The sequence below is a fragment of the Chlorocebus sabaeus genome, chromosome 5, assembly GCF_047675955.1.
Source record: "Chlorocebus sabaeus isolate Y175 chromosome 5, mChlSab1.0.hap1, whole genome shotgun sequence".
In the NCBI taxonomy this organism is placed as follows: domain Eukaryota; kingdom Metazoa; phylum Chordata; class Mammalia; order Primates; family Cercopithecidae; genus Chlorocebus; species Chlorocebus sabaeus.
In genome coordinates, this window is record NC_132908.1 from 520056 (window position 1) to 547959 (window position 27904).

At 63.4% G+C, this 27904-nt stretch overlaps 2 protein-coding genes across 6 annotated transcripts; both read left to right on the plus strand.

Annotated features, from left to right (window-relative positions):
- Nucleotides 1-5: 5 nt before the first annotated feature.
- Nucleotides 6-27824, plus strand: CAPN15 (calpain 15). 5 transcript variants are annotated; one of them, XM_037989585.2, is made up of 14 exons: nt 6-306; nt 6086-6138; nt 13111-13389; nt 19927-21397; nt 22448-22656; nt 22753-22936; nt 23154-23377; nt 24524-24649; nt 24734-24886; nt 25278-25439; nt 25523-25752; nt 25827-25993; nt 26085-26263; nt 26535-26647. In XM_037989585.2, the coding sequence occupies exons 3-14, from the start codon at nt 13208-13210 to the stop codon at nt 26542-26544; spliced, it is 3297 nt and encodes a 1098-aa protein (XP_037845513.1). In that variant the 5' UTR covers nt 6-306; nt 6086-6138; nt 13111-13207; the 3' UTR covers nt 26545-26647. The 5 variants fall into 5 exon arrangements, with proteins under 5 accessions (XP_037845513.1, XP_007978365.2, XP_007978408.2 ...); XM_007980174.3 differs by having other exon boundaries at nt 8-306; nt 26531-27824; XM_007980217.3 differs by lacking the exon at nt 13111-13389 and having other exon boundaries at nt 8-306; nt 26531-27824.
- On the plus strand, nt 13408-19928 carry LOC140711637 (uncharacterized). The gene has a single exon (XM_073014964.1). It carries the CDS (start codon nt 14398-14400, stop codon nt 15595-15597), a length of 1200 nt encoding a protein of 399 aa, XP_072871065.1. The 5' UTR covers nt 13408-14397; the 3' UTR covers nt 15598-19928.
- Nucleotides 27825-27904: the final 80 nt, after the last annotated feature.

Genomic DNA, 27904 nt, shown 5'->3' on the forward strand with positions numbered 1-27904 from the left:
GCGATTCACAGCGCCGTGTGCGCCCCGGGCGCGCCGTAGCCGCGGGGCCCGGGCCGGGCGCTACGCTACGAAGGAAGCGTAAGGCTGGCGCCGGACGCGGGCAGGGGCCGGGGCCGGGGCCGGGTCGGGGCGCTCCGCGGCTGAGGAGCGGGAGGCCGTCCGGGCAGCGCGGCCGGCGGCGAGAGGGGCCCCGCCGCTCTCCGGAGGCAGAAGTTGTGGATCGGCCGGCGGGGGCGAGCGGGCCCGGGGGCCGGGGCCGCGCTGCCCGGGCCGCGAGGACTGAGGCGGCGCCGCCGGGCTGTGGAGGTGAGTTCTGTCGGCCGGGCCAGGCCGGGCGCGCAGCCGGGGAGCGCGGGCTTGGAGGGCGGCGGGGAGCGCGGGCCTGGCGGGACGCGGGAGGCCTCGGGGGCTGGGCGCGCCGGGCTCCGAGCCAGGGCAGGGACGGCAGGGCCCTCGGAGTGGGGTCAGCCTGCCGCCCGCTGGCGCCTCCAGGCCGGTGGGGGCCCGGGCTGGGCTTGGGCAATGCTTCGGAGAGGAGCCCAGAGGAAGGCGGGAAGTCGGCAGGGACCTGGGCCATGTGGGTCACTCGAGGCCAGCCGCGGGGGCCGCGCACACAGGAGGCGGCCTCGGCCCTGCCTGCCCCGGCGCTGCCTGCCCTTGAGTGCCCTTATATCCGGGCCCATCGTGCGGTCTCGGCCGCGTTAGGGATGTGGTGCTTGGTGCGGGCATGGCTCCCCTGTCACTTGGGGAACGGCCTGGGGGCGGCCACCTGGCGTGGAGGGGCTGGTAGGAGCCCCGTCTGTACCAGCCATGGCAGTGTTCTCTTCCGTGTTCCTCTGGGGCTGCTGCGGCACCAACTGGGAAGTTGCAAATCTGTTCTCTGACAAGCCAGCTGTTCCTGCTGGTTGCAAAAGGGACCGCTGTAGTCCTGACGGGGGGAACTCTTGTGTGGTCCGTGGCCCTGGCCAGGTGAGCTCTCGGGGGCCCCCTTACCGCCCTGGAGTTTGTTACCAGGCTGCAGGTAACAGGACCCGGAAAGCAATGGAGAGACCCAGAACCTGAGGCGGGGCCTGGGTGTATGGGGCCAGTGGGGAAGACTGGGACTCCGTTGGGTGCTGAAGAGTTTGGTGCTTCTCCTTTGGGAAACCCGGGTCTCTTCCTCGGCCCAGGTCTGAGGGATGCGGAAACGTGAGTCACAGTTCAGTGTGGGAGTGCCCCGTAACTGCCTCCGCGTTCCCAGAGTCTGGGGCTGGGTGAGGATATAGGGGTGATCTGCCTTCTGGTTCTAAGTGACTTCTCGACTGTGAAGTGGGGCAAGAGAGATTGTTTTTCTGGTCTTTCCGGGGGAGGCAGATCCTGCAGGAACCAGCTTGGCCTGGCCTTGGGTTAGGTGTGCCTTGCCTCCTCTGAGTCCTCCTGCTTGCGGGAGCAGCACCCCTCTTTTTCTTGCTTCTGTCTTTGCGTCTGAGGCTCTCCAGAGCTCATTGATTGGCAGACGAGCCAGTGACCTCTGAGGCCCCAGGAGAGCCCGAGGCTCAGTGACTGTGTAACTGCACAGGGCCTCCTGTCTGGGCCTCCACAAACCGTGGTCTCTGAGAGCAGGAAGCGGCTGGTTCCCTGTAATCCTGCATCTGTGTAAGAGCCTCAAGCTCTGCTGGCCCTCTCTCTGGGCACCCCTCACTTTATCCTTGCCCTGGCCTTGGGCAGCACTCCAGTAACCCCAATGCCACAGGTGAGGAACCAAAGCTGAAGACAGCTGTTGATGGCAAGGGAGGGGCCAAGCGAGGCTGAGTGCCTGGTCTCTACCTCCTGCTCTTTCCACCAGCTCATACAAGGCAGTTGAAGGGAAGGATTCTGCTGCTCAGAAAATCCTCCAAAACCATGCATGTTGTTCATGGGCCTGAACCGGTCAGTGAAGAACCTGAGAGGGGCCGGCCACCCACGTGGCCGTTGGTGGCCAAGCAGCCCCTGGTCCAGCCCTCTGGTCCACAGTGTGATGCCTCTGCTCACTGCACTAGGTGTGGAAAGGTGCTGAGAAGGCAGATGACATCGTTAAACAAAACAGCTTGGGGTCTTTGAAAAACAGTGGTGGAAACCCAGGAAAGCTGGTGACTTGTCCGGTCTGCATCTGTCCTGGGCGACTGCCCAGCCCTGGACTGTGAGGCTGAAATGACAGCAGACGGGGGGCTGTGCTTGGGTGGTTTCCTCATCAGACACCCAGTAAAGAGACCCCCAGCCCAGGGGCTGCCTCGTGCGCTCTGCCCTCCTGTTCTGCTCTGTCCCTCTGGTCCTGCCCTAGACCCCGGCCCAGCAGGAGTGCCTAGAAGCCCAGTGGGGCTTGTTCTCTGCCTAAAGCTCTTCCATATCCCTGGTAACCTCTCAGTGTGGATGTGGGATTCCTCACCACCGGGCTGTGCCTCAGCTGCGTGGAGCCACTGGACTCTCATGCCCCACGCTGGCGAGAACACTCAAGTCTGTGCAGTTCTCATGTTGCCCTCCAGCTGGTCCCTGGCTCCCCTCCGTGGGATCTGCCTGCAGCTCTTACACTGTGACCGCCCTGTCTCCCTGCTGGATGTGGTGCTGGGAGGGCAGGGCCCGTTTCTGTTTCTTGGCAGGCCCAGTGCCGAGCACCGTCCAGCCGTGTGTGGCGCAGGTGGTCGGTGAGCACCTGGGGTCGGCTCTCACCACAGGCAGCTCTGGATACCTGGGTTCTGGCGGCCAAGGGGGACTCCTGGGTGCTCCAGGAGAGCAGCACAGCAGCCCCTGTGGCGTGGACGCGGCCACACCTGAGCTTGGCTTGTTTCTGGGTCTGAGAGAACAGGCTTGCTGGCCTGTGACCCTTACATGTGTGTCTCGCTGCAGGGAGGCTGTGGGTGGAAGCTGGGCCTGGAGACCTGTTCAGCCACACCCTGTCACTATGTGGGTCACACACAGCTGGGTGGAGACCTCATGGTGCGTGGCCCGGGGAGGTGTCTGGGCATGGAGTATGTGGACAGCTACATTGTACCACTAGGACAGGGGCTGCTGCTGGGCCCACAGGGTGCAAGGAATGGGGACTGTGAGAGGATAGGGGCATCCTAGCCCAGGGCAGGGACCCCAGGAGGGACCGTGTGAGCCCCCCAAGATGAGCTGCGTCAGGCTGTTGCTTTGCACACTTTGAGGGGCCTGCCCGAGTGCTGCATGGGAAGCCAGCATCATGGCCGCCCTCCCCAGAACTCATGTAGGGCACCAGGGTGGACCCTTGAGTCCCATCGGATCATGGGCATCACCCTCACCGTCCTGGCCTCCAGATCCCACGATTTCTCAGATTCCCTGACATCAAAGGGAAGCTTCCAGGGTTGCCATCTCCGCCTCCCTGGAGGTCCTAGACAGGACGTCAGGAGGACGCAGGGCCATCGCTGCTTGTTGAAATGTCACAGTGATTGCAGTGTCCTTTCCTCTGTGGAAGGAGCTCGCTCTGCCAACAAGGGGATTCCTCCTCATGCCCTTCCCCTCACTTTTCTTCAAAAAGTTGCCGTTTATTTTTTAAATTTTTTAAGTTTTATTTTTTTGAGCCAGAGTCTCACTCTGTTGCCCACGCTAGAGTGCGGTTTCTGTCATAGCTCACTGTCTCCTGGGCTCAAGTGATCCTCCTGCCTCAGCCTCCCAGAGCACTATAGGACTACAGGTGGGCGCCACCACACCCAGCCTCTGCCCTGTGTAAGTAAAGTCCCCCAGGCAGGTTGAACCTCTTACACCTTCTGCCCCCTGCCTGATCCCCACTCCCTACCCCCCACCTCCCTGCCCCCTGTAATGAGAAAGGCAACACGTTGTGGAGCTTTCTGGAGTTCCTGCCCCTCATGAAAAGGTGGCTGCAGAGAGGCCGGAGCTGGTGGGGAAAGAGGTGCCAAGAGGCCTACTCTGGGGCCCAGGGCCACACGGCTCCCAAGTCCCCAGTCTCCCTCTCTGCGGTGACAGGTGCCGCCTGTGTCCCAGTGGCTTCTGCTTGGCCACCAGTGAGGTCGCCGGGCTGCCCAGACCAGGGCTGCTCCTGCTACCACTTGGCAAGCACAGAAATAGAGAAGTGCCAAAAACCACGAGTGCTTGTCTGGTCCTTTTTTTCCTGTTAAAAATAGAATTTGAGGCTGGGTGTGGTGGCTCACACCTGTAATCCTAGCCCTTTCAGAGGCCGAGGCAGCTGGGTCACCTGAGGTCAGGAGTTCGAGACCAGCCTGACCAACATGGCGAAACCCCATCTCTACTAAAAGCAGAAAAATTAGCTGGGTGTTGTGGTGTGCGCCTGTAATCCCAGCTACTCAGGAGGCTAAGACTGTAGAATTGCTTGAACCTGGGAGGTGGAGGTTGTAGTGAGCCGAGATGGCGCCACTGTGCTCCAGCCTAGGCGACAGAGCGATAGTCTGTCTCAGGAAAAAAAAAAAAAAAAAAGTAGAATTCGGTTGGGCTCAGTGGCTCACACCTGTAATCCTAGCACTTTGGAAGGCCACGGCGGGTGAATCACATGAGGTCAGGAGTTAGAGACCAGCCTGGCCAACATGACAAAACCCCCGTCTCTACTAAAAATACAAAAATTAGCCAGGCGTGGTGGCGTGTGCCTATAACCCAGATACTTGGGAGGCTGAGACAGTACAATTGCTTGAACTATGAGAATTGCTTCAACCCGGGAGGCAGAGGTTACAGTGAGTCGAGATGGCGCCACTGCACTCCAGCCTGGGTGACAGAGAGATACCCTGTCTCAAAAAAAAAAAAAAAAAAAGGCCGGGCGCGGTGGCTCACACCTGTCATCCCAGCACTTTGGGAGGCCGAGGCGGGCAGACCACCTGAGATCAGGAGTTCAAGACCAGCCTGACCAACATGGAGAAATCCCGTCTCTACTAAAAATACAAAAAATTAGCTGGGTGTGGTGGCAGTCACCTGTAGTCTCAGCTACTCGGAGGCTGAGGCAGGAGAATGGTGTGAGCCTGGGAGGCAGAGCTTGCAGTGAGCCGAGATTGCGCCACTGCACTCCAGCCTGGGCGACAGAGTGAGACTCCGTCTCAAAAAACAAATAAAGAAAAAAGGAAAAAAAAAGTTGATGCTTGTGCCACTGGACACACCCGCACACCATCCTCATGCTGATCACAAAGAGGGTGAGGGGCCGGGCACAGTGGCTCATGCCTGTAATCCCAGCACTGTGGGAGGCCGAGGCGGGCAGATCATTTGAGGTCAGGAGTTCGAGACCAGCCTGACCAATGTGGTGAAACCCTACTAAAAATACAAAAATTAGCTGGGCGTGGTGGCAGGCGCCTGTAATCCCAGCTACTTGGGAGGCTGAGGCAGAATAGCTTGAGCCTGGGAGGTGGAGGCTGCAGCGAGCTGAAATTGTGCCACTGCACTCCAGCCTGGGTGACAGAATGAGACTATCTCAAAAAATAGAATGAAACAAAAAATTTAAAACCAAAAAAAAGAGGGTGATGGCTGAGTGAGGAGGCCACCGTGGGCCGCACACAGGGCCCAGGAAGGACAGGGGAGGGAGTATGAGCGTCCTGTCCACTGCAGTCACTCCGCCATGGAAAGCATGACCTGAGAGAACCAAAGCTGCCTGGCTCGAAGCAGTGGCGGCCCTGCTGGCAGTTGTAGTGGCCGGGTAGCACTCGGGCCGGGATCCAGGGGAGTGTAGGTGGCCACCTGGCCATGTGCCTGAGCCCTGCCCAAGCTGGGCACCTTTCCCTGGCAGTGCCTGGTAAGCTCGGCTGCCCTACTCATGGACTCTTGCCCATGGCCTGTTCCTTGTAGCAGGGCCGGGCTGTGGGAGGTCCGGACAGGATCTTGAATGGCCCTGTCTGCAGTCCTGGCTGGCCGGAGGTTGACTGCATTGGACAGGTCAGGGGCCTTAAACAAGGGTAGTGAGGAACCAGCCGAGCCCATGATGCTCCCCGGGCTGCCTTTGGCTCTCGGACAGACAAGCTTCTAAGGCGAAAGGTCTCCTGGGGCTGATTTCCAGGGACTTTGGCTCCTGCAGAGAGGCCTGGAGGCGGGGCTTGGTGTTCCAGGGCCAGAGTCCTCCTGGTGGAAGCTGAGGGGCCTGATTAAATGCCTCCCTTCCTAGGCAGCAGCCCAGACGCCGCACAGAGAGGGCTCGGGAGCTTGCGGCAGCTTCAGGTGAGTTTGTTCCCAAGCACTGCGGCTCATTTATGGGTTTGTTTGGGCTGCAGAACTGTTTGTGGAGCAGCGGGGTTGGAGTGCCCATGGCTGGGGGCCTCTCCTCAGAGCCCTTGATTCACAGAACCCCTGGAAGCCCGCAGTCCTGCCTGCCCTGAAGAGCCTGGTTCTCCCAGCCGTTTGGGCTGTGGTCCTGTCATGGGAGGTGACAGTGAGGGCGCACTGCCTGGGGTCCTGACGGGGGAGGTGACGGTGAGGGCGCACTGCCTGGGGTCCTGACGGGGGAGGTGACAGTGAGGGCGCACTGCCTGGGGTCCTGACAGGGGTGTTTGTCCCTTTGGTGGCCTCCCCTGTGCTGTGGTCCTGGCCCCCAGATGGAGCCCCCCGTCCCCACGGCAGCACTGGGGCGGGGCTGGTGAGGAGCATGTGCATGGCCCCTGCCGCTGTCCTCAGCCAGGAGGGTGCCTGGTCCCTGGGGAGCGGCCTCCACCTGTTTCTGGAGAATGCTGTCCTGCCAGTTGTCATTGGGGATGGGCGGTCGTAGTCCACGTCCTCCCCCAGGGTGGGGCCCTGGCCTGGTTTCTTGTAGGGACGATGGGAAGCCCTGTCCTCAGCCCTCCCACCTCATGGATGAGCTTCACATCCTTGGGGCCATCTCCTCCACAGGGGGCCTTAGCGTCAGTGGGGACACAGGCAGAGGTGCCTGTCTTCGGGTTGTGGGGACCGACTGAGCTTTGTCCCAGTAGTGGCTGGCTCTTGTTTTCTGTCTAGACCAGCAGCCTCTGGTCTGGTGGGTGCAGTTCTAGGGCGCAGTGGGTTTGCCGTGGGGCCAGGCCGGGCCACCGGCTGCCTGGACACAGGGGCCTCCGCTTTCTGTCTGCTGCCCCGCACACCCCCAACTCGGGCAGGGGTGACACTGGGGCATCTTTGTTGGGGTGGCTGCGGTTCCCATGGTGGTGAGATGGCTCTGGTGAAAGACTGATCGAGATGCAGGGCCCGGGAGCAGGTGCTGTGTGAGTGGCACACGCCTGTGTCACCTGCGGGGCAGGGGAGGGCCCAGGGTGGACAGCCGTGTACATCATCAGTTAGCAAGACAGTGAGGAGTGCGTGTGGAGTGGATGCAGCTGTGGGTGCCGCCCGCGCAAGGCTGTGGGTTGCTGTGCCAGCCCTGCTCCCATGTGGGCTCCTAGCTCCCCAGGTGGGGATGCTGACCCAGGGAGGTGCCTTTGCCTGCGCCCACTGGAGTCTCAGGAACGTGCGTCGCACCCCCACATCACGCCCACTGAGCCCACCACCTACTGAGGGGCACCCCGAGACCCTGTCCTGCCGCAGGTGGGCTGTCAAGGCCAGCACCAGAGACCCCCAGCAGACCTCAGTGGCCGCAGATAGAGTGGGCGGCAACGGTCACCTCCAGGACTCGGCCCTGTGCTGAGTCGTGGGCAGTGTGGTCATACTGGCCCTTCTCATGCGCATCCCCTGGCTGGGCACTCGCTGCCCTCACGGGGTATGTGTGTGGCATGCCTCATACAGGACAGGGACCAGCCAGCTGGCCCTGCTCAGTAACCACTTGTCCCCACAGGGCAGTGGCGGCCTCACCTCTGCAATTCTCCGAGGCTGGATCTAGGCCACCGCCCCGTTTAAAACTAGGGCAGCGGTTCCCAGGGAGGGTGGGGAGCTGCACGGTTGGACTTGTGGGGGGCAGGCATGGGTCCACACAGCCCGGGGCCCTCAGCACCCTGCCCCTCCAGGAAGCCCGGAGGTGGGCGTGGCTGCAGCCTGGCTCTCTGACAGTGCTAAGTCCTGGCCACTCGGGAGGTGCCGCCCTGAGAGTGAGCGCCTGCCGGCACGGCTCCTGCTGGTTCCCATTTGCAAGCACCTAAAACAGCCTGGCCCACAGCAGAGGCCCCAGGGGTGTTTGCTAAACCCGCGGGGGCACATGCGGCTCACAGGAGCGGCACAGATGCTCCACCAGCAGCAGGCCCTGCAGGAGCAGCAGCGGCCCAGGGCGTGTCCCCGGGGTCAGGGCTCGACATGCTCTGCGGGTCCTCACCCTGCTGTCCCTGGGGGACCAGTCTGGGCACACTCCTTGGTGACAGTGTCTCCCCCCCACCCCCAGTTATTCGGACAGGAACTTGGTGACAGTGTTCCACCCCCCCCCCGGTTATTCAGACAGGAACTTGGTGACAGTGCCTTCCCTCCCCGGTTATTCAGACAGGAACTTGGTGACGGTGACAGTGCCCTCCCAATTCCCTCTCCCACCCGGTTATTTGGACAGGGAGCCAGGAGGGGAACCACGGATTGACCTGACCTGCGTCCAGCCCTCCTCAGGGTCACTGCACTGGGTGATTCACGTGTGCCCAGGCCCTGAAGTGGGCTGGACCTGGGAGTGGCAAGCGACCTTCCTCCCGAGAGCCTCTGGCTGGCTGCAGCAGGCCCTGTCCTCAGGCGAGTGGCCCTGGACATGATAACCCCCTGCCAAGGTCTGGCCGGAGCCAGCACCCACGGCCGAGATACAATCAGCCCTGGCTGGGCGCTGTCCCTGGAGGTGGCTGCTGGTTCTGCCCTCCCTCCTTCTCAGCACTCCTTGTCCCTCTTTCCTGGGGTCCCCTCCCATCGGAGTCTTCCTCCTAAATGCAGTTCTCTCCCTGTAGGGGAACGCCGGCTGGGAGCCTTTGTTTTTTTTTTTTTTGCCCAGGCTGGAGCGCAGTGGCGCGATCTCGGCTCACTGCAACCTCCGCCTCCTAGGTTCAGGCAATTCTCTGCCTCAGCCTTCCGAGTAGCTGGCATTACAGGCACGTGCCACCACCCCCAGCTAATTTTTGTATTTTTGGTAGAGATGTGGTTTCACCATCTTGGCCAGGCTGGTCTCGAACTCCTGACCTCATGATCCACCCACCTCAGCCTCCCAAAGTGCTGGGATTACAGGCGTGAGCCACCATGCCCGGCCTGGGAGTCTTTTCCGTAGCTGCTCGTCCTGTACTAGCATTTGTCCATCCATGAGTGGATGGGGACACAGGGGGACCCAGGACCCACACCTGCAGTCAGGAAGGCTGGCAGGGCAGATTTCCGGAAGAGCATCAGTGCCAGCTTCCCACAGTCACCCCTGTGATGGGACCCTCAGGTTGGCACGTGGCTGGCAGCTGTGTCCCGGGAGTCCCAACTGCTTGCAGCCCTTGCTCCTTAGTCGGCCTTGCCAGCCAGGGCAGGGCCTCCGCCACCCACACGGGGCTCTCGACTCCTCTGGCAGCAGGTCAGGGGCGGTTCAGTGATGCCATCTCTGGAGATCCCCTGGCGTGCGCTGGAAAACTCCAGAGAGGCCTTAACAGAGCCGGCTGTCCCGCCTCCCTGACAGGGATGTTTACTCTTCTGGGCAGGCTCCTCTCCTCCGAGCACCCACGAGAGGGTACTGTGTTGTCCCTGCTCTCCTAGGACGGCCTCCCTCCTGTCCAGATGGGGCCCACAGGGTCGGGTGGCTGAGACTGGCTCCAGCTCAAGGAGGGTTTTCTGAGCGAGCACAGGGGAGCAGGAGGCCGGCAAGCAGCTCACTTCCTGCCCTGGGTGCAGCTGGGCACCATGTCTGCCCTGGGCCTGCTAAAGGCATCAGTGAGGAGCAGGCAGGACCTCGTATGAGCCTGTGTTTCTAGCAGCGCGCGTGACCCCAGGTGCCACGTGCGTGAGTGCGTGGGTGGTTGAGTGCATGGGTGGGTGAGTGGCGAAGGCGCTGAGGCTGGCCCCGGCGGGCACACAGTCCTCACACACAACAGGGGCAGGGCTCCTGTGAGAGCCAGACCAGCTCAGGGCCCAGTGCAAGCGGTTTCTGTCCCGTGGCACCTCCGCTAGTCACGGCTCCCACCCAAGCCCTGCCCCACTTAGGGTTTGGCTGCAGAAGGGGAGTGTCGGAAATGCCCAACCCATCTCCCTTGAGGGACTCCTGCGTGGCATGGGCTGGGGAGTGCACGGGTTGTTTGGGTGGTTCCAGTGTCTGGCGTAGCCACACGAGAGGCCCTGAGTTGATGTGGGCTCCCAGCATTGCATCCAGTGGCATTCAGGGCCCCGCGGACCTCGCCTGCGTCCTGCGCGTTTAAACGCTGCCCCTTGTGGAGGCCGCCAGCACTGGTGGCTGCAGGGCCTGTAGTGTGGCGCGTCCACGTGAGATGAGTGGCCAGGCACGGTTGTGTCCAGACACGCAGCCTGGAGAACGGGCCTGGATGTCTCCGTCATGGTTTTACATTCGTTTCACACGGAAGCAGCGATGTCTCAGATACCTCGGATCGTGCAGGGCACGTGGCCAAGGCTTGTTTTGTCTGTTCCTTTTCTCCTGTCTTACGTGGCTACCAGGAGGTCTGCCACGACTCCCGTGGCCGCCGTCCACGCTGTGTGGCGCTTTCCAGCCTGGCCGCCAGCTGCCCCTTCGAGCACAGGTGTGAGCACAGGGTGGTCCCTGGGGACAAGCACCGGCGGGCGAGGGAGCCAGGCTGTGCCCAGTCAGACCCCTGCAGACCCTGAGGCTTGAATTTCATGGAACTCTCACCTCTCACAGAGTATTGTTTTTCTTTTGATTTTTTCCCAACCATTTAAAAATTTAAAAGCCATTGTTGACTTGAGGGCTGGACCAGGCTTAGGGCTGGACTCTGCCGCACCCCACATTGGCCCTGTGTGTCCTGTGCCCATTCTGCCTGCGGGGCAGGCCTGAGCCACCACAGGATTGCGGGGTCCTCAGGGTGCAGAGCCCACGATGCTTCACCCCTCCCACGACCCCAGCGCCTTCAGAGAAAACGGACCCTCGTGTCGAGTGGAGTGGTTCAGGCGAACGTTATCACCACACAGGGGACTTGGCGGCTTCTGCCCCAGGCTTCAAAGGAGAGGGGATCCAGAATTGTCTGTCCCACCCCCTCAGCCCCTGCCCTTGAAGCTTCTGTCCCCAAGGCTGTGGGGAAGAACCAGGGAAGGGCTGGCGTGTCTGTTGTGCCATCCCAGGTGCTCGCGCCTCACTGAGCTCAACTCCTGCCGTCTCAGAGCTGCAGGCCCCTCCCTGCTGTCAGAGCTGCAGGTCCCTCCCGGGTGTCAGAGCTGCAGGTCCCTCCGTGGTGACAGAGTTGCAGGCCCCTCCCTGCTGTCAGAGCTGCAGGTCCCTCCCTGCTGTCAGAGCTGCACTTCCCTCCCGGGTGTCAGAGCTGCACTTCCCTCCCGGGTGTCAGAGCTGCGGGTCCCTCCGTGGTGACAGAGCTGCAGGCCCCTCCCTGCTGTCAGAGCTGCAGGTCCCTCCGTGGTGTCAGAGCTGCAGGTCCCTCCGTGGTGTCAGAGCTGCAGGCCCCTCCGTGGTGTCAGAGCTGCAGGCCCTCCCGGGTGTCAGAGCTGCAGGCCCCTCCCAGGTGTCAGAGCTGCAGGCCCTCCCGGGTGTCAGAGCTGCAGGCCCTCCCGGGTGTCAGAGCTGCAGACCCCTCCCTGCTGTCAGAGCTGCAGGCCCTCCCGGGTGTCAGAGCTGCAGGCCCCTCCCGGGTGTCAGAGCTGCAGGCCCCTCCCGGGTGTCAGAGCTGCAGGCCCTCCCGGGTGTCAGAGCTGCAGGCCCTCCCGGGTGTCAGAGCTGCAGGCCCCTCCTGGGTGTCAGAGCTGCAGGCCCCTCCTGGGTGTCAGAGCTGCAGGCCCTCCCTGGTGTCAGAGCTGCAGGTCCCTCCGTGGTGTCAGAGCTACAGGCCCCTCCGTGGTGTCAGAGCTGCAGGCCCCTCCCGGGTGTCAGAGCTGCAGGCCCCTCCCGGGTGTCAGGACACTGACTGGAAAGGCTCCCCCACATCCCTGAACTCCAAAGGGTATGTCCTTTGGTGCTTTTTTTTGGCTCTGTCTGCCAGGCTGGAGTGCAGTTGTGGTACTCAAGCCATCCTCCCACGTCAGCCTTCTGAGTAGCTCGGTCTACAGGTGCACACCACCGTGCCCAGAGAGTTTTTAGTTTTCTGTAAAGACAGGGTCTCACTGTGTTGCCCAGGCTGGTCTGGAACTCTTGGGCTCAGGTGATCCCCCACACATGGCAGCTTTGACACTTGACCATTTCCTCCCAAACTCTACCCTGACACTGGCTCTGTGTCCCAGAGACTTCATCAGAAGCTGGTAGAAGGGCTGTGAAGTGTGTCGCAGTGGGAACTGCCGGTCAGCCCACAGCTGGCCTGCCTGCCTGCACGCCCACCTTGGCCCCGATCTTGGCAGGGAGGGGGCGTGTATCGGACTCTGGGGAGAGCAGCTGCCTGCGCTGGCAGGGTCCTCCCGTCTCAGGGTTAACGTTCTCAGCTGTATTTGATTTCTCCTCAGCCAGAGGGGGTAAGATGGCCCTTCCCGGAAGCACAGGTGGGCTGTGTGTCGGAGGCCCTGGACAGCCTGTGCCTCTGCCGGGCCTCCCAGCAGGGGTGGCTCTCGCCTCTCTGGAGGGGAGACCCCAGGAACCGGCCCCGCCCTCAGCCACAGCCTCACAGGTTCCGTGTGTTTCTCGGGGTCTGGGGCGGGCACAGGCTCTGTGGGTGCACACGGCACGGTCAGGCTCCCATCCTTCTAGAAGGCTGCAGAGTGGCGTGTGGGCAGCTGTGTGACGCGGCCCCAGATCTCCATCTGGCCTGGCCTGCAGCAGCTCTCTAGGCCCTCTGCTACCTCCCCTGCCTACCTTTGGGTAGACGTCCTCTTGACCTTTTCTTCTATGGTAAAGCAAAAGTGTGTGATCTCTTTTCTCACCAAGGAATAAAACGTCTCTGAATACTACAGACGTGATGCCGGGCTTTTGGGGGCTGGGGGGCATCCTATGGCTCTGAGGGAGGAGCCCTGTGGGTGCCGACATCGGGCCCTGGGCCCTGCACCGAGACATCCCCTCAGCTCACCCCAGGCGGCTGGGCATGCTGGGAAATCCTCCCAGACTGTGTGTGTGAATCATGCTGTTTCTTCTCTATTTTCTCTCTCTGTCTGTTTATTTTTGTTGTGTGTCACTCTGACCAGCCGGCCGCCCTGTCTCTTCCCTCCATGCTCCGCTTCGCCCGCTGCCGGCCAGAGGTGACCAGGTCCGGCTCTCAGCACGGCCGCCGGCCGGGGGGCCATGGGGAGCTCCGCCTCCTCCCTGGCCGCAGAGACCGAGTCGGACCACAGCTTCCCCCGGGGGCCGCCCTACCCAGGTCCCCCGGCAGCGGCTGGCTGGTGTAGGAGCGGCCCAGGGGGGCCCGTCTGGGGAGGTGCCCTGGTCAGCCGGCAGCACCAGCCCCCACGGCCCCGGGCCCGAAGGTAAGAGGTGGGGACGGGTGGCCCCGGAGGGGTCCCGGGGGCAGAGGGCCTCTTTGTCAGGGTGCCCCCTCCTTGGCAGAGGTGCTTGCAGAGAAGTGGGTCCCTGCTCCTTCCAGTTGTAGCAGCTCTTCCCAGGGTGCAGAAGCTGAGCAGGTCTGGGACCCCGGCCTCGGCCTGGCTGGTCGTGGGTGGGAACTGGGGCTTGTGCACCCAATCCCTGCGGCCCTGTTTCTCACAGGCTGTGCTGCTGCACACAGAGAAGCTGCTCCTGAACCTTCGCTTTGGGCTGGGGTCGCTGGCGGCTGCATGCTCTGGGCATGCTGCTTGCTGCCCACGGTTTCAGAGCTGCCAGCACTCGCTGGGCTCCACCTGCTGCCCCTCCGGGGGTCACAGGCCACATGGCTTGGTGGCCGAACTCCACGTGCTGGCTTTTCACAACTGTTACCACGGCCTTGGCTACCCGCTGCGTCCCTTGGGAGCCCCCACTGGGTTCTGGGGTGCCTGGTGTGGAGGCAGCCCAGGCGGCGAGGTCTGGACTAGCTGGATACCACCGATGCTCCTGCCGTCACCCCGTCCTGGCCCTCACAGGAGGCAGGGACTCGGGCCCGGGGCCTCACGGCCAGTGCTACAGTGGCAGCTCTTGCTCTCACAGAGGGTCCAGGCCTGGCCTCTGCAGGCAACGTGCCTGCATCTCACGCTGGAAAGGGCCTGTCAGGCTGCACCTGGCAGCAGCTTCCTGCAGACCCAGCTCCCACGTGGGATGGCATCCTGCTGTCTGCTGGCCCCCAGGTGGGGGGGATGGGTGTGGAGCTGCAGGCAGTGGGCAAGGCCATGACAGGTGGCCAGGCCTGGGGACCAGCCTCCAGGTGGCATCTAAGCTGAGGCCTGAGCTCCGGCCGACAGGGCTGAGGATGCAGGGTATTAGCCAGGGCCCGTGTGGGAGAGCCCTGGATCCCCATCTGAGAGTTACCCCGATGGACAGGGAGGAGCCCTGTCTGGGTTACCCCGATGGACAGGGAGATGTGGCAGAGGTGGGGCCGTGGGGGGCCTGGTGCTCCTCCTGCATGTGGTGGCACCGGAGCGCCTCCCAGTTCCTGGTGTTACTGTCCCAGCCGCCTCCCAGTGAGCGTCTCCACGTGCGCCAACAACAGCTTTATTGAGGTAGAACTTACCGGATTCACCTGTTATAAGACTGCAGTTCAGTCACTCTCAGCCGTTTGTAGAGTTGTACAGCCGTCATTGCAGTGCAGTGTTATAGCATCCCACAACCCAGAGAGACCCCCGCATCCCCACACTCCAGCGTTACAGCATCCCGCAGCCCAGAGGGACCCCCAGCCCCACACTCCAGCGTTACAGCATCCCGCAACCCAGAGGGACCCCCATCCCCACAGTCCAGCGTTACAGCATCCCACAACCCAGGGGGACCCCCATCCCCACAGTCCAGCGTTACAGCATCCCACAACCCAGAGGGACCCCCATCCCCACAGTCCAGCGTTACAGCATCCCACAACCCAGAGGGACCCCCATCCCCACAGTCCAGCGTTACAGCATCCCACAACCCAGAGGGACCCCCAGCCCCACAGTCCAGCGTTACAGCATCCTGCAACCCAGAGGGACCCCCGCATCCCTACACTCCAGCGTTACAGCATCCCGCAACCCAGAGAGACCTCCAGCCCTACAGTCCAGCGTTACAGCATCCCACAACCCAGAGGGACCCCCAGCCCCACAGTCCAGTATCACAGCATCCCGCAGCCCAGAGGGACCCCCCCATCCCCACAGTCCAGTGTTACAGCATCCCGCAACCCAGAGGGACCCCCGCATCCCCACAGTCCAGCGTTACAGCATCCTGCAACCCAGAGGGACCCCCAGCCCCACAGTCCAGCATCAAGGCATCCCGCAGCCCAGAGGGACCCCCAGCCCCGGACGGCCACTGACCGGCTTCCTGTCTGGGTTTGCCTTGTGCAGAAGGTGCGTGGATGTGGAGCCACAGGATGTAGGGCCCCGTGTCTGGCCTCTTCACTTGGCACCGTGCCTCCGGGTTCATGCACGTGCAGCCCGAGGCAGTTTCATTCACTGCTCCGTTGCGGGACGAACCACATTTTATCTGTTCATGGACACTGGGACTGCTTCCACGTGGTTTCTGTGGACAATGCTGTGAACATTCTTTATGAGGTTTTGCGTGGACCTGTTTCCACTTACCTTGCGTAGATACCTAGGAGTGGGATTGATGGGGCGTGTGGTGAACTTCTGTAACGTCCTGAGGAACTGCCAAGCCGTCTTCCACAGCGGCTGCCTCACCTGGTTCCCACCCGCAAGGCCCTTGACAGCTCCTGCTGTTGTCTGTCCTTGTGATTCTGGCCATCCCAGGGGGTGGCAGCTGGTATCTGCTTGGCTTTAATCTGCGTTTCCCTGGTGGCCAGCCTTGTGGGGCCTCTCTCCCTGTCTCATCCACCTATGCCTGTCTTCTTTTCATTCATTCACTTATTTATTTATTTAGAGACAGGGTCTCACTCTGTCACCCAGGCTGGAGTGCAGTGGTGTGATGACAGCTTGCTGCAGCTTCTACTTCCTGGGTTCAAAGGAACCTCCCATCTCAGCCTCCCAAGTAGCTGGAACTACAGGCGTGCACCACCACAGCTGGTTAATTTAAAAAAAAAAATCGGCCAGGCGCGGTGGCTCACACCTGTAATCCCAACACTTTGGGAGGCCGAGGTGGGTGGATCTTGTGAGGTCAGGAGTTCAAGACCAGCCTGGCCAACATGGTGAAACCCCATCTCTACTAAAACAAAAATTAGCTGGGCGTGGTGGCGGGCACCTATAATCCTAGCTACTAGGGAGGCAGAAGCAGGAGAATCCCTTGAACCCGGGAGGCAGAGGTTGCAGTGAGCCAGGATTGCACCACTGTACTCCAGCGTGGGCAACAGAGTGAGACTCCGTCTCAAAATAAAATAAAATAAAATAAGAATACAAACCCTGAGCTTGAGGGTCGAGGCTGCAGTGAGCTGTGATCGCACCACCGCAGCCCAACTTGGGCGACACAGTGAGACGCTGTCTCAAAAAAACTTACAGAAAAATGTAGAAAGAATTGTTCCCTTTCATTTCCAGAGGGCAGAGGGCTTTCAGCCCCTGCTTTTTGAGCATCAGGCGGAGTTTCAGACCTCAGGAGGGCCTCTCCAGTCTGCATCTCCCAGCGGCCTCAGGCCACACTCCCAGGATCCCCTGGGACTGGCCGAGGACTATTGGGGGGTGTCAGCGGTGGTTCTGGCTACGGGGCGGGAGGCAGGGCAGCGGGGCAGGCGTGGGGTCTGCTGTGCCGGGTGTGTAGGGTGTGTGTCAGACTTTGGATCTGGCCTACAGGGTCAGGCCGTGGTGTCTGGTGATGCCATATCGTTCTTTCTCTTTCACCCTGGCTTCCTGCTGGGCCCTCCCCTGGGTCGGCATCCCTGGGGCCACTCCTGCCACGGCCCGCTGCCGTGGGGCCTGAGCTCCAGGCAGCTCCTGTCTGCTGCTGCAAGCAGGCCCCCAAGGTGCATGGTAAGGAGACCCCCAGGCTAGAGATGAGAGAGAGTGGTGGGAGAGCAGACTGTGGGAAGGCAGATGGGGTCCGCACACGGAGCCCTCCCCACCACATGTATGCACAGGTGACCCCTGCTCTGCTCCGACAGAGGGCGCTGGGACTGGGGAAGGTCAGCCACAGCAGCCCTGGCATTGACTGAAGAGCTGCCTGCCCGGCTCACTGCCCTGGCCGCTGAATTCTCCCAATGCCCCAGGACAGCAGGTGCTGTGGTCCCATGACCGCTCCCCCGTATCGATGAAGGGGTGGTGCACAGGCCGGCGGAGCCTGGGAGAGAGAGGTGCAGCCTGTGTCTCCCCCGCAGCATGTGGCCGGCGTGGAGCTGAGGTCCTGTACAGCTGCCAGGGCCTGACTCTCTCAATCAGTAAACCAGTAATCGACGGGCTTCAGACACAGATACAAGTGCAGGTGCTGTCCCTCAATCAGTAAGCAACGGGCCAGGCACTGGCGGCTTAGGACAGAGAGGCAACAAGGGTAGACCCCACCTGGAAGGCTGACCAGCGGCTGGGCTGTGGCCAGCCTAGGAGAGAGCAGCCCAGCTCGAGGGAGGCACCACTTCTGCCCCTCAGAGCACTTAGCAGAGCCCCCCATGGCATCACCCACCCTGGCACAGCAGGAGGACCTTCAGACCAAGTCTGGCACCCCGGGGTGTCCCGAGAGCTGTCTGGGCACAGGTCGCAGGGCTGCCCGGGCCAGACAGGGCATCTGTGTTTCTCAGTGTGGCCTCAGGGGCTCCGGTGGCTTTGACCAAGGCCCTGGGGGACAGAATGCAGCTTCCTGCTCCTCACTTTTCCTAAGAAAGAGGCTGCCTCCCAGGACTGGGACGGCACCAGTCACAGACCCATGGCCTCCATGCTCTGGGGGCTGCTGTCCCGGCTGCTTCGGGGTGGGCTCCGTCTTGCACACAGCGAGCAGCTTCATCACCTCCCTTTTCAGTTGGAGCTGAGTGTTGGCAACACCCAGATAACTGGAGCTGAGTGTTGGCAACACCCAGATAACTGGGGCACACATCTTGTGCGTTGGATTTTCTGGACACTTGCCTCGATTTTCCATTCAACTTGGCCTTTGTACAGTAAGGAGCGGCCCATTGTCTCCCCTGAGCCGTTGCCTTCGAAGGTGCCCATCCCACAATAGTGGGGCCTCGTCACTGAGCCTGTGTGGCTGTGACTTTAGGAGGGTTCTGGGTTGAGAATTCCAAAAGGGCTCTGCTTAGGCCTAGCTTGGGGTCTTTGGGCTCCCGACGCAAGCATTTTACTTCCAGGCATTGGTGGTCTGGCCTCAGGAGGTCAAGGCTGCAGTGAGCCGTGCGCGAGCCACTGCACCATCCTGGGCAACAGAGTCAGACCCCATCTCTAAAGGTCAAAAAAAAATTATTGTAAGGCTTTCAGATCTCTGAACCCATGAACCTGCCCAGGCCCTGCGGAGGTGAGGGTGGCCCTGGAGTGGCTGGGGGGTTGTGGAGACCAGAACCAGTGCTGAAGGGAAGGGAGGGTGGGGGCCCCACCGAGGTCTCCTGCCACTGACACCTGACCCCTGACCCTTGACCCCCTTCCACCTCGGCCCACCGAGAGAGGGCGGCACGGTGCAGACTGTGGGGTTGGTGACACTCCACTCAGAGTCCCCAACCATAGAAGGGCTGTGCCCTGCCTTCGCCCTCCTCGCCTGTGTCCCAGGGCCATGTTTGAACTTTAGGCCTTGTTCTTGCTTCATGGAAACCCTCCTGAACTGCAGACCGTCTTCCTGACTCACCTGGGTTTTGCCAGGACGGCTCCGAAAGGTGTCTCCCAGCAGACACACCCCACTGGCGATGTTTTGGTCGTGGGGACCTGGGTTCTCTTTCTCCTCTCTGGAGCCTGTGATGCTGTCCTTGCTAGTCAGTGACAACCACAGGCCCAAAGGGAGCGTGTGTCTCAGGAGGCTCAGCCCACCTCGGCCTGCACCTGCGGTCAGAGGGGCACAGAGTCTGTGAAGGCATCTCCCGGAGTCAGGGCTGCAAAGGTCATGGCCACTCTGCAACCCACAGGGGCGGTGGGCCCAGATGCCAGGGAATGTGCAGGTGCGGCCGGGAGCCCGCCGGCCACAGCTGCATCCATGCCCTTCTCCGAGTGGGCGATGGTGGGGAGAGGCCTGGCTGTCTGCAGGCAGATTGCTTAGGCTTTTCACAGAAGTCCACTGTGAGAGCCTTGGTCTCTGTGCTCCAGTTGGACGCCCTGAGCCTCTCCGGGCACAGTCCACCCCCATCCACTCTGCCAGGGGCAGCTCAGGGCCCTCGCCTTGCGAGGCTGAGCACAGGGAAGGTGGCATCACAGAGTTCACTCGGCTCCACAAAACAGCCGTGTTGCTTGCGGAGATGTTTTGGTTTTTTTCCTTCTTATGAAGAGGCAAGTTTTCTTTCTTCCTGAACCAAAAGGTTTTAGATGGAGCACAAGATTCATGCCATATTTACAAGAACAATTGATTTTTCTGCCAGGCAGAGCAGCCAGTCTGTCTCAGAGGCTGTGCTATGGAGTGGGGAGGACCCTTGCTCAGATCAGCCCATGCCTTCCCCAGGCCCCTGCCCGTCCACCCGCCCTTCTGTCTGAGTACCTGTTCCACGCCCGGGACGACCTGGTCCTGAGCCTGGCCGGGCCCCCCTGCCATCTGCCATCCACAGGCCTGGTGACAGAGAAAGCAGTGCCCTTGAACAGCAGCCCGGCTTTGGGGTGCTCAGCCCTCTCTGTAGGATCCTGTGTGGCTCAAGGGGTCTGCCAGGCCTCCAATGGGCAAGAGGGGCCCTGAGCCGTGCGTGGATCCATTCTGGGCGGAGGCAGCTGCCGCCACCACCTGCCTCGAATGCTCAGCCCTAGGCTCTCGGCCCCGTAGCTCTGCAGCCACAGACGGTGCCTTCCCCAGGCTGAGAGAAGGGTGGGGTCCACCCGCTCAGGACCTCACAGGGTGGCCCTGATGAGCACCTTCCCTTGCAGCCACACCCACTCGCCCGGGTCTATGGCCACGGCCGGAGAGTGGTCCTGTGCGCGCTGCACCTTCCTGAACCCGGCCGGCCAGCGCCAGTGCTCCATCTGCGAGGCCCCCCGGCACAAGCCCGACCTCAACCACATCCTGCGGCTCAGCGTGGAGGAGCAGAAATGGCCCTGTGCCCGCTGCACCTTCCGCAACTTCCTGGGCAAGGAGGCCTGCGAAGTGTGCGGCTTCACCCCAGAGCCTGCACCTGGAGCTGCCCTCCTGCCAGTCCTCAACGGAGTCCTCCCCAAGCCACCCGCCATCCTTGGGGAGCCCAAGGGCAACTGCCAGGAGGAAGCAGGTCCAGTGAGGACTGCAGGGCTGGTGGCCACGGAGCCCGCCAGGGGGCAACACGAGGACAAGGACGAGGAGGAGCAGGAGGAACAGGAGGAGGAGGAGGGGGCGGCGGAGCCCAGAGGGGGCTGGGCCTGCCCACGTTGCACGCTGCACAACACGCCCGTGGCCAGCTCCTGCTCCGTCTGTGGGGGCCCACGCAGGCTCTCGCTGCCACGGATCCCTCCTGAAGCCCTGGTGGTCCCGGAAGTGGTGGCCCCGGCCGGCTTCCACGTCGTGCCTGCCGCGCCTCCACCTGGCCTCCCTGGGGAAGGCGCCGAGGCCAACCCCCCAGCCACCAGCCAGGGTCCAGCTGCCGAGCCAGAGCCACCCAGGGTCCCGCCCTTCAGCCCCTTCTCGTCCACCCTGCAGAACAACCCCGTGCCACGCAGCCGACGCGAGGTTCCCCCCCAGCTGCAGCCGCCGGTGCCTGAGGCTGCCCAGCCATCACCCTCTGCTGGCTGCAGGGGACCCCCCCAGGGCTCGGGCTGGGCTGCGGCCGCCCGCCTAGCAGAGTTGCTGTCTGGCAAGCGGCTGAGTGTGCTGGAGGAAGAGGCCATGGAGGGCGGCTCCAGCCGCGTAGAGGCCAGCAGCTCCACCTCGGGCAGCGACATCATCGACCTGGCCGGAGACACCGTGCGTTACACGCCCGCCAGCCCCTCCAGCCCCGACTTCACCACCTGGTCGTGTGCCAAGTGCACGCTCAGGAACCCCACAGCGGCCCCCAGGTGCTCGGCCTGTGGCTGCTCCAAACTGCACGGCTTCCAAGAGCATGGCGAGCCCCCCACCCACTGCCCCGACTGCGGGGTGGACAAGCCCGGCCCCTGTGGCAGAGGCTGCGGACGGGTCTCCTCGACCCAGAAGGCCACCCGCGTGCTGCCCGAGCGCCCGGGCCAGTGGGCCTGCCCTGCCTGTACCCTGCTCAACGCACCACGGGCCAAGCACTGCGCTGCCTGCCACACGCCTCAGCTCCTGGTGACCCAGCGGCGGGGGGCCGCGCCCCTGAGGCGCAGGGAGAGCATGCACGTGGAGCAGCGGCGGCAGACGGATGAGGGCGAGGCCAAGGCGCTCTGGGAGAACATCGTGGCCTTCTGCCGGGAGGTGAGGCGCCCCTCACCCTCTCCCTGCTCCTCAGCCTCCTGCTTCTGCCCTCCCCTTCCTAGGCTTTGGGCTCTGGCCATGGGCTGGGGAGCAGCCCGCAAGGCCTAAGACGTGATGGGGTGGGCAGCACCCTCCACCCCGAGGCTCCAAGCTCCCGACGGCCCTGGGGTCCGGCTTGGCCTCCTGACCTTGGTCCTTGCTCATGACCAAGATGCACGACCTTCACCCCCCTCAGCCCTCCTCCTTGGCCAGGAGGGCGCCAGAGCCCCATCTGATGTTCGGGTCGCAGGGAGGTGAGGGCTTCCCAGGGGCAGCGTGGAGACCTCGCTGAAGTGTGAGGTCGGGATGTGAAGTTCGAGGTCGGGATGTGAAGTGTGAGGTCGGGATGTGAAGTGTGAGGTCGGGATGTGCCCGTGCCCCACCCTCAGGGGCAGCGTGGAGACCCACTGAAGTTTGAGGTCGGGATGTGAAGTGTGAGGTCGGGATGTGAAGTGTGAGGTCGGGATGTGCCCGTGCCCCACCCTCAGGGGCAGTGTGGAGACCCCACTGAAGTGTGAGGTTGGGATGTGAAGTGTGAAGTTGGAATGTGAAGTGTGAGGTTGGGATGTGAAGTGTGAATTTAGGATGTGAAGTGCGAGGTCGGGATGTGAAGTGTGAGGTTGGGATGTGAAGTGTGAGGTTGGGATGTGTCCGTGCTCCAACCTCAAGTCCAACGTAGAGTCACCCACAGTCAACTGGGGAACGGCCTGCATCCTCCCCAGCAGGGCCAGGGCCAGAGCCATGCTGCCACCCCTGTCCCTGCAGCCTCCCACTGGGGGCTGAGCTGTCCCCCTGGGCCCACACATCCCCTGCTCCTCACCTGTCGCTAGCCAGGGACCTCTCCACACAGGGCAGGGTGGCCGAGCACCAGGTCTGTGGCTGTCCACACTCCACTTGTCCCTTTGGGGCTCAGGCAGTGCTTTTGGGCACTCTCCTGGGTGGGGTCTTGTCCCTGCCAGGTGGAGCGAGGCCGCCTTGCCCAGCCTGAGCACGTGGCCGTGGTCTCTGCAGAACAACGTGAGCTTTGTGGATGACAGCTTCCCTCCTGGGCCTGAGTCTGTGGGCTTCCCCGCGGGTGACAGCGTGCAGCAGCGCGTGAGGCAGTGGCTGCGGCCCCAGGAGATCAACTGCTCCGTCTTCAGGGACCACAGGGCCACGTGGTCTGTGTTCCACACGCTGCGACCCTCAGACATCCTGCAGGGGCTGCTGGGGAACTGCTGGTGAGGTCCTCTCCAAGGCCGGGGTGGGGCTGTGGGCAGGTGTCCAGCCGCGGTCCCCCCAAAGCTGCCCCGAGCTCACCCTGAGGCTCTGCACAGGTTCCTAAGCGCCCTGGCGGTGCTGGCAGAGCGGCCGGACCTGGTGGAGCGGGTGATGGTCACGCGCAGCCTGTGTGCAGAGGGTGCCTACCAGGTGCGGCTGTGTAAGGATGGCACGTGGACCACGGTGCTGGTGGATGACATGCTGCCCTGCGATGAGGCCGGCTGCCTCCTCTTCTCACAGGTGGGGCAGCGTGTGGGGTGTGCGCAGGCAGCAGGGGCAGCCTCTGATCCCGGCCCCCCTGCCCCACAAACAAAGCCAGCTGCCTCCTCTTCTCACAGGGCGGGTAGTGTGGGGGCAGGCGGGGGTGGCCTCTGATCCGGCCCTCTGCAGGCGCAGTGGAAGCAGCTGTGGGGTAATGAGAGTGGGCAGGGAGGCCTCTGACCCCGGCCCTCTGCAGGCGCAGCGGAAGCAGCTGTGGGTGGCCCTCATCGAGAAGGCGCTGGCCAAGCTGCATGGCTCCTACTTCGCGCTCCAGGCGGGCCGCGCCATCGAAGGCCTGGCCACGCTCACCGGCGCCCCCTGCGAGAGCCTGGCGCTGCAGGTCAGCTCCACTAACCCCCGCGAGGAGCCCGTTGACACTGACCTCATCTGGGCCAAAATGCTGAGTTCTAAGGAGGCTGGGTAAGAGGAGGGGGCACTTCGTGGTCAGCTGCGTTGGGAGGAGAGGCGAGGCGGAGCGGTGGGAGATGTGGGGCTGGCGGCCCCTTGACCCGGTTCTGCATCCATGAGGTGCCCCGGTGTGGGCTGACCCGTGTGGCCAGGCCACAGCCCCTATCACCTCCCCTTCCCTGGGTGGGTCTGGAGCTGGCGTTGTCATGCCAGGAAGGCCACATCCTGGCCCAGGCTGTGGGGCGAGCCCGATGCTGTCACCCCCTCAGGGCAGGCGTGAGGGGCGTGTTAAGTTTGGCCACACCCTGGTCAGCGGGTCTGTGCCTTGACCCCTGGAGGCCTGCTGGGAGTGGCCCGGTGCGAGCACCTCGAAGCTCCCAGAGCCCTCCTCAGCTGACCCTGGGCAGTGCCGCTGTCCGCCCGCCTGGGAGCCACAGAGCCCAGAGCCAGCCCCACAAGGCCTCCAGGGGACCCAGGCCTGCCACCCCTAATTCAGGCCCTGTGTGCCTCAGGCACGGTGGAGGGGGCTGGTCCAGACCCTCCTGAACACACTTCACATGCTCCCTGCAGGCAGGAGTGGGCCCCGGTCAGTGACGGCCCCAGTCAGTGAGGGCACCAGTCAGCAAGGCCCCCCGGTCAGTGAGGGCCCCTCTCAGCCATGCCCCCAGTTGGTGAGGGCCCCAGTCAGCCATGCCCCTGGTCAGTGAGGGCCCCGATCAGTGAGGCCCCCTGTCGGTGAGGGTCCCGGTCGGTGAGGGTCCCGGTCGGTGAGGCCCCCGGTCGGTGAGGGTCCCGGTCGGTGAAGTCCCCGGTCGGTGAGGGTCCCGGTCGTTGAGGGTCCCGGTCGGTGAGGGTCCCGGTCGGTGAGGGTCCCGGTCGTTGAGGGTCCCGGTCGGTGAGGGTCCCGGTCGGTGAAGTCCCCGGTCGGTGAGGGTCCCGGTCGGTGAGGGTCCCGGTCGGTGAGGCCCCCCGTCGGTGAGGGTCCCGGTCGGTGAAGTCCCCGGTCGGTGAGGGTCCCGGTCGGTGAGGCCCCCCGTCGGTGAGGGTCCCGGTCGGTGAGGGTCCCGGTCGGTGAAGTCCCCGGTCGGTGAGGGTCCCGGTCGGTGAGGGTCCCGGTCGGTGAGGCCCCTGGTCAGTGAGGGCCGCTCTGCCACGCAGGTTCCTCATGGGTGCCTCCTGTGGCGGGGGCAACATGAAAGTGGACGATTCAGCCTACGAGAGCCTGGGCCTGCGCCCCCGCCATGCCTACTCTGTCCTGGATGTTCGAGATGTCCAGGGCACCAGGTAGGGCCGGGCTGGCTGAGGGTGGGCAGGGTGCCAGTGAGCCACGGGCATTGCTCTTCTGATCCTCACCCCTGTGGTCTGCAGGCTTCTGCGGCTTCGAAACCCATGGGGCCGTTTCTCCTGGAATGGCAGCTGGTCTGACGAGTGGCCACACTGGCCGGGGCACCTTCGTGGTGAGCTCATGCCACACGGCAGCAGTGAGGGCGTCTTCTGGATGGAGTATGGCGACTTTGTCAGGTATCAGCGCCACGGGGCAGTGTGCGCGCTGCCACCGCCCTCCCAGGGCCAGGTCCTTCTCTGCAGAACAAGCCTGACCCTCCTGCTGACCTGGGGTGGGGACAGCTTGTCTGTGGCCCAACGAAAATGAGACCTGGGGCTACAGCTCCAGGGTGCTGACCTCAGAATCCAGGTCCACCCGGGTCAGCAGAGCCCAGAGCCCTGAAGAGCCACCCCTGGACGGCTTCTAGTGTAGGCCTCAGGGATGGGCCCCCAGGGGCCGGGCTGCAAGAGGACGGTGACAGAGCAGCTGGCACCTGCTGGGGTCACCAGCCTGTGGTTGCGCCAGGAGCGGAGCCACGGCGGTGTGGGCTGCAGTGGGCTCAGGGCCCCGTCCTCCCGCTGCCCCCAGGTACTTCGACTCTGTGGACATCTGTAAGGTGCACTCGGATTGGCAGGAGGCGCGGGTGCAGGGCTGCTTTCCCAGCTCGGCCAGCGCGCCCGTGGGGGTGACAGCGCTCACGGTGCTGGAGCGGGCCTCGCTGGAGTTCGCACTCTTCCAGGAGGGCAGCAGGTGTGTGCTGTGGGGCCGCACTGGGCTAGGCTGGGCTGGCGGCCACGGCCACGCGTGACCCTAGCCCGCGGTGTGTGACGCAGGCGCTCGGACGCAGTGGACAGCCACCTGCTGGACCTGTGCATCCTGGTGTTCCGGGCCACGTTCGGCAGCGGTGGCCACCTCAGCCTGGGCCGCCTCCTGGCCCACAGTAAGCGCGCGGTCAAGAAGTTTGTCAGCTGCGACGTCATGCTGGAGCCTGGCGAGTACGCTGTGGTGTGCTGCGCCTTCAACCACTGGGGGCCGCCCCCCCCGGGTGCCCCTGCCCCCCAGGGTACGTGCCCCCTACCCCAGGCTCATGCCCCAGGCCCGCGGGGAGGGCTGCGGCTCACACGCCCCTCCTTGTAGCCTCCAGCCCCTCGGCAGGGGTCCCAAGAGCCTCCCCAGAGCCGCCGGGCCACGTGCTGGCTGTGTACAGCTCCAGGCTGGTCATGGTGGAGCCTGTGGAAGCTCAGCCCACCACGCTGGCCGACGCCATCATCCTGCTCACTGAGAGCCGCGGAGAGCGGCACGAGGTGGGTGGGGGTCCTGGGGGAGGGTGGCGTGGGGCAGGGGGAGTCTGCCCCAGCACCTGCCCTGCCCCACAACTGCTGTGCCTGTGCCCAGGGCCGTGAGGGCATGACCTGCTACTACCTGACGCACGGCTGGGCGGGGCTCATTGTGGTGGTGGAGAATCGGCACCCCAAGGCCTACCTGCACGTTCAGTGTGACTGCACCGACAGCTTCAACGTGGTGTCCACGCGCGGCAGCCTGCGCACCCAGGACAGCGTGCCACCCCTGCACAGGTGCGCCCCGCCCCCACCCTGCCCCACCCCTGCACAGGTGCGCCCACGCCTGCCCCACGCCTGCACGGTGCGCCCCCACCCCCACCCCACTGCCCCCACACCCAACCCATCCTCCCCGCTCGGGTGTGCCCATACCCCTGCCCCCACCCCTGTACGGGTGTTTGTCACCCCACTCCTGCCCCTGCCCTTGCACGGGTGGGTGCGGCCCTGTCCCCATTCCCCCCCGCCCTCCCCTGGTCCTCACTGGTCACCGGTCCCCTCCCCTAGGCAGGTCCTGGTGATCCTATCCCAGCTGGAGGGCAACGCTGGCTTCTCCATCACCCACCGCCTGGCACATCGCAAGGCAGCCCAGGCCTTTCTCAGTGACTGGACAGCCTCCAAGGGGACCCACAGCCCCCCACTCACGCCAGAGGTCGCCGGTCTGCATGGGCCCCGGCCGTTGTGACCACAATGCCCGGGGCAGGGGCTGTGCGCAGACGGACCCCCACCCCCTACACGCACTTTATGAGGGAGACCCCGACAGAGGACGCTTGAATCAGAATCTCAGGACCCTGCCCAGGGAGCTGCCAGCCCAGTGTGCAGCTTCCCATGGGCCTCCCGCCCCCTCCCTCCCCTCCCTGAGCACCCACAGCCCGCCTGGCCAGGCCTCCCGGCCACCACGCAGAATACCTCGAACCAGACAGGCTGTGAGCCAGCCCCACTCACCTGCCAGCCCCAACACCCGACAGGGGGCCGAGGCCAGGCTGCCCCTCCCTGTGGGCTCAGAGTCTCCTGTGGGGGAGGCAGCCAAGAGCTCTGTCCACAAAACCAAATCTGGGTGTCAGAGGCCAAGACCCCAGGGTGGGATCAGGGACCACCCCTCACGGGGCATAATATCAGTTTTCCCCCAGAGCCCGGGTCCCTCTTCCCCACGGGGCAAGCAGGGTCCCTGGAGCCCTGGTGTGGAGTGGAAAGTCCCAGGGCGGTCCCTGTCTCAGAAGGAGGGGCCCTTGGCCAGCCACCCCCCCAGCGACACTATGCAATTGCGCCCGCCAGGATTGAAGCCATGACCGGGTGCAGGCGGGCGCCAGGCCTGCTGTGGGTGGGCACCAGTTCTCAGCACCGCTCACTGCTGCCGGGCAGGCCAGGACCAGCAGGCTCCTCAGCCAACCCTGTCCCTCAGCCCGGCCCTGCCACAGAGAGGGACCCCAGCCCATCGTGGACGTTGGCAGGGCTCAGCCGCTCCCACCTCCCCACAGAAGCCCAGGAGCGTGTGGACGTCTGAGTCCAGCTTCCTGTGTCCCCACCCGGCCCTCCAGGCAGCGGGCCAGCCCCACCCCCACTCCCCCTCGTACCCTGGCAGGGGCTTCCGGGGCTGTTACACCTGGAGAAACATTCCCGCTCCCCTTTGGCCTCCCTGTACTCCGAGCTGTGAATATTTTTAACCCTGTAAATACGGCCAGCTCTTGTGACACAGAGACTATTTTATCAACCGTCAGCACCGTTCCTTTACGATAGGATTCTCCACAGTGGCTTCCGACTCAGGCTCCAATGGACCAAATAAAAGCGTTTTGTTTTGTAATCACGCCTCCTCCTCCAGCTGTTGCTCTGTCCAGGGCCCTGTGGAAGGGCAGAAAGGTTGCAGGTCCGAGGGATAGGCCC

Bases quoted from the DNA above. Each gene is read 5' to 3' on its own strand.
- CAPN15 (XM_007980174.3), top strand. From the start codon at position 13,208: ATGGGGAGCTCCGCCTCCTCCCTGGCCGCAGAGACCGAGTCGGACCAC. The intron at 22,937-23,153 runs GTGGGGCAGCGT...GGCCCTCTGCAG, and splicing joins GCTGCCTCCTCTTCTCACAG to GCGCAGCGGAAGCAGCTGTG. The intron at 25,753-25,826 runs GTACGTGCCCCC...CCCTCCTTGTAG, and splicing joins GGGTGCCCCTGCCCCCCAGG to CCTCCAGCCCCTCGGCAGGG.
- LOC140711637 (XM_073014964.1), top strand. From the start codon at position 14,398: ATGGACAGGGAGATGTGGCAGAGGTGGGGCCGTGGGGGGCCTGGTGCT.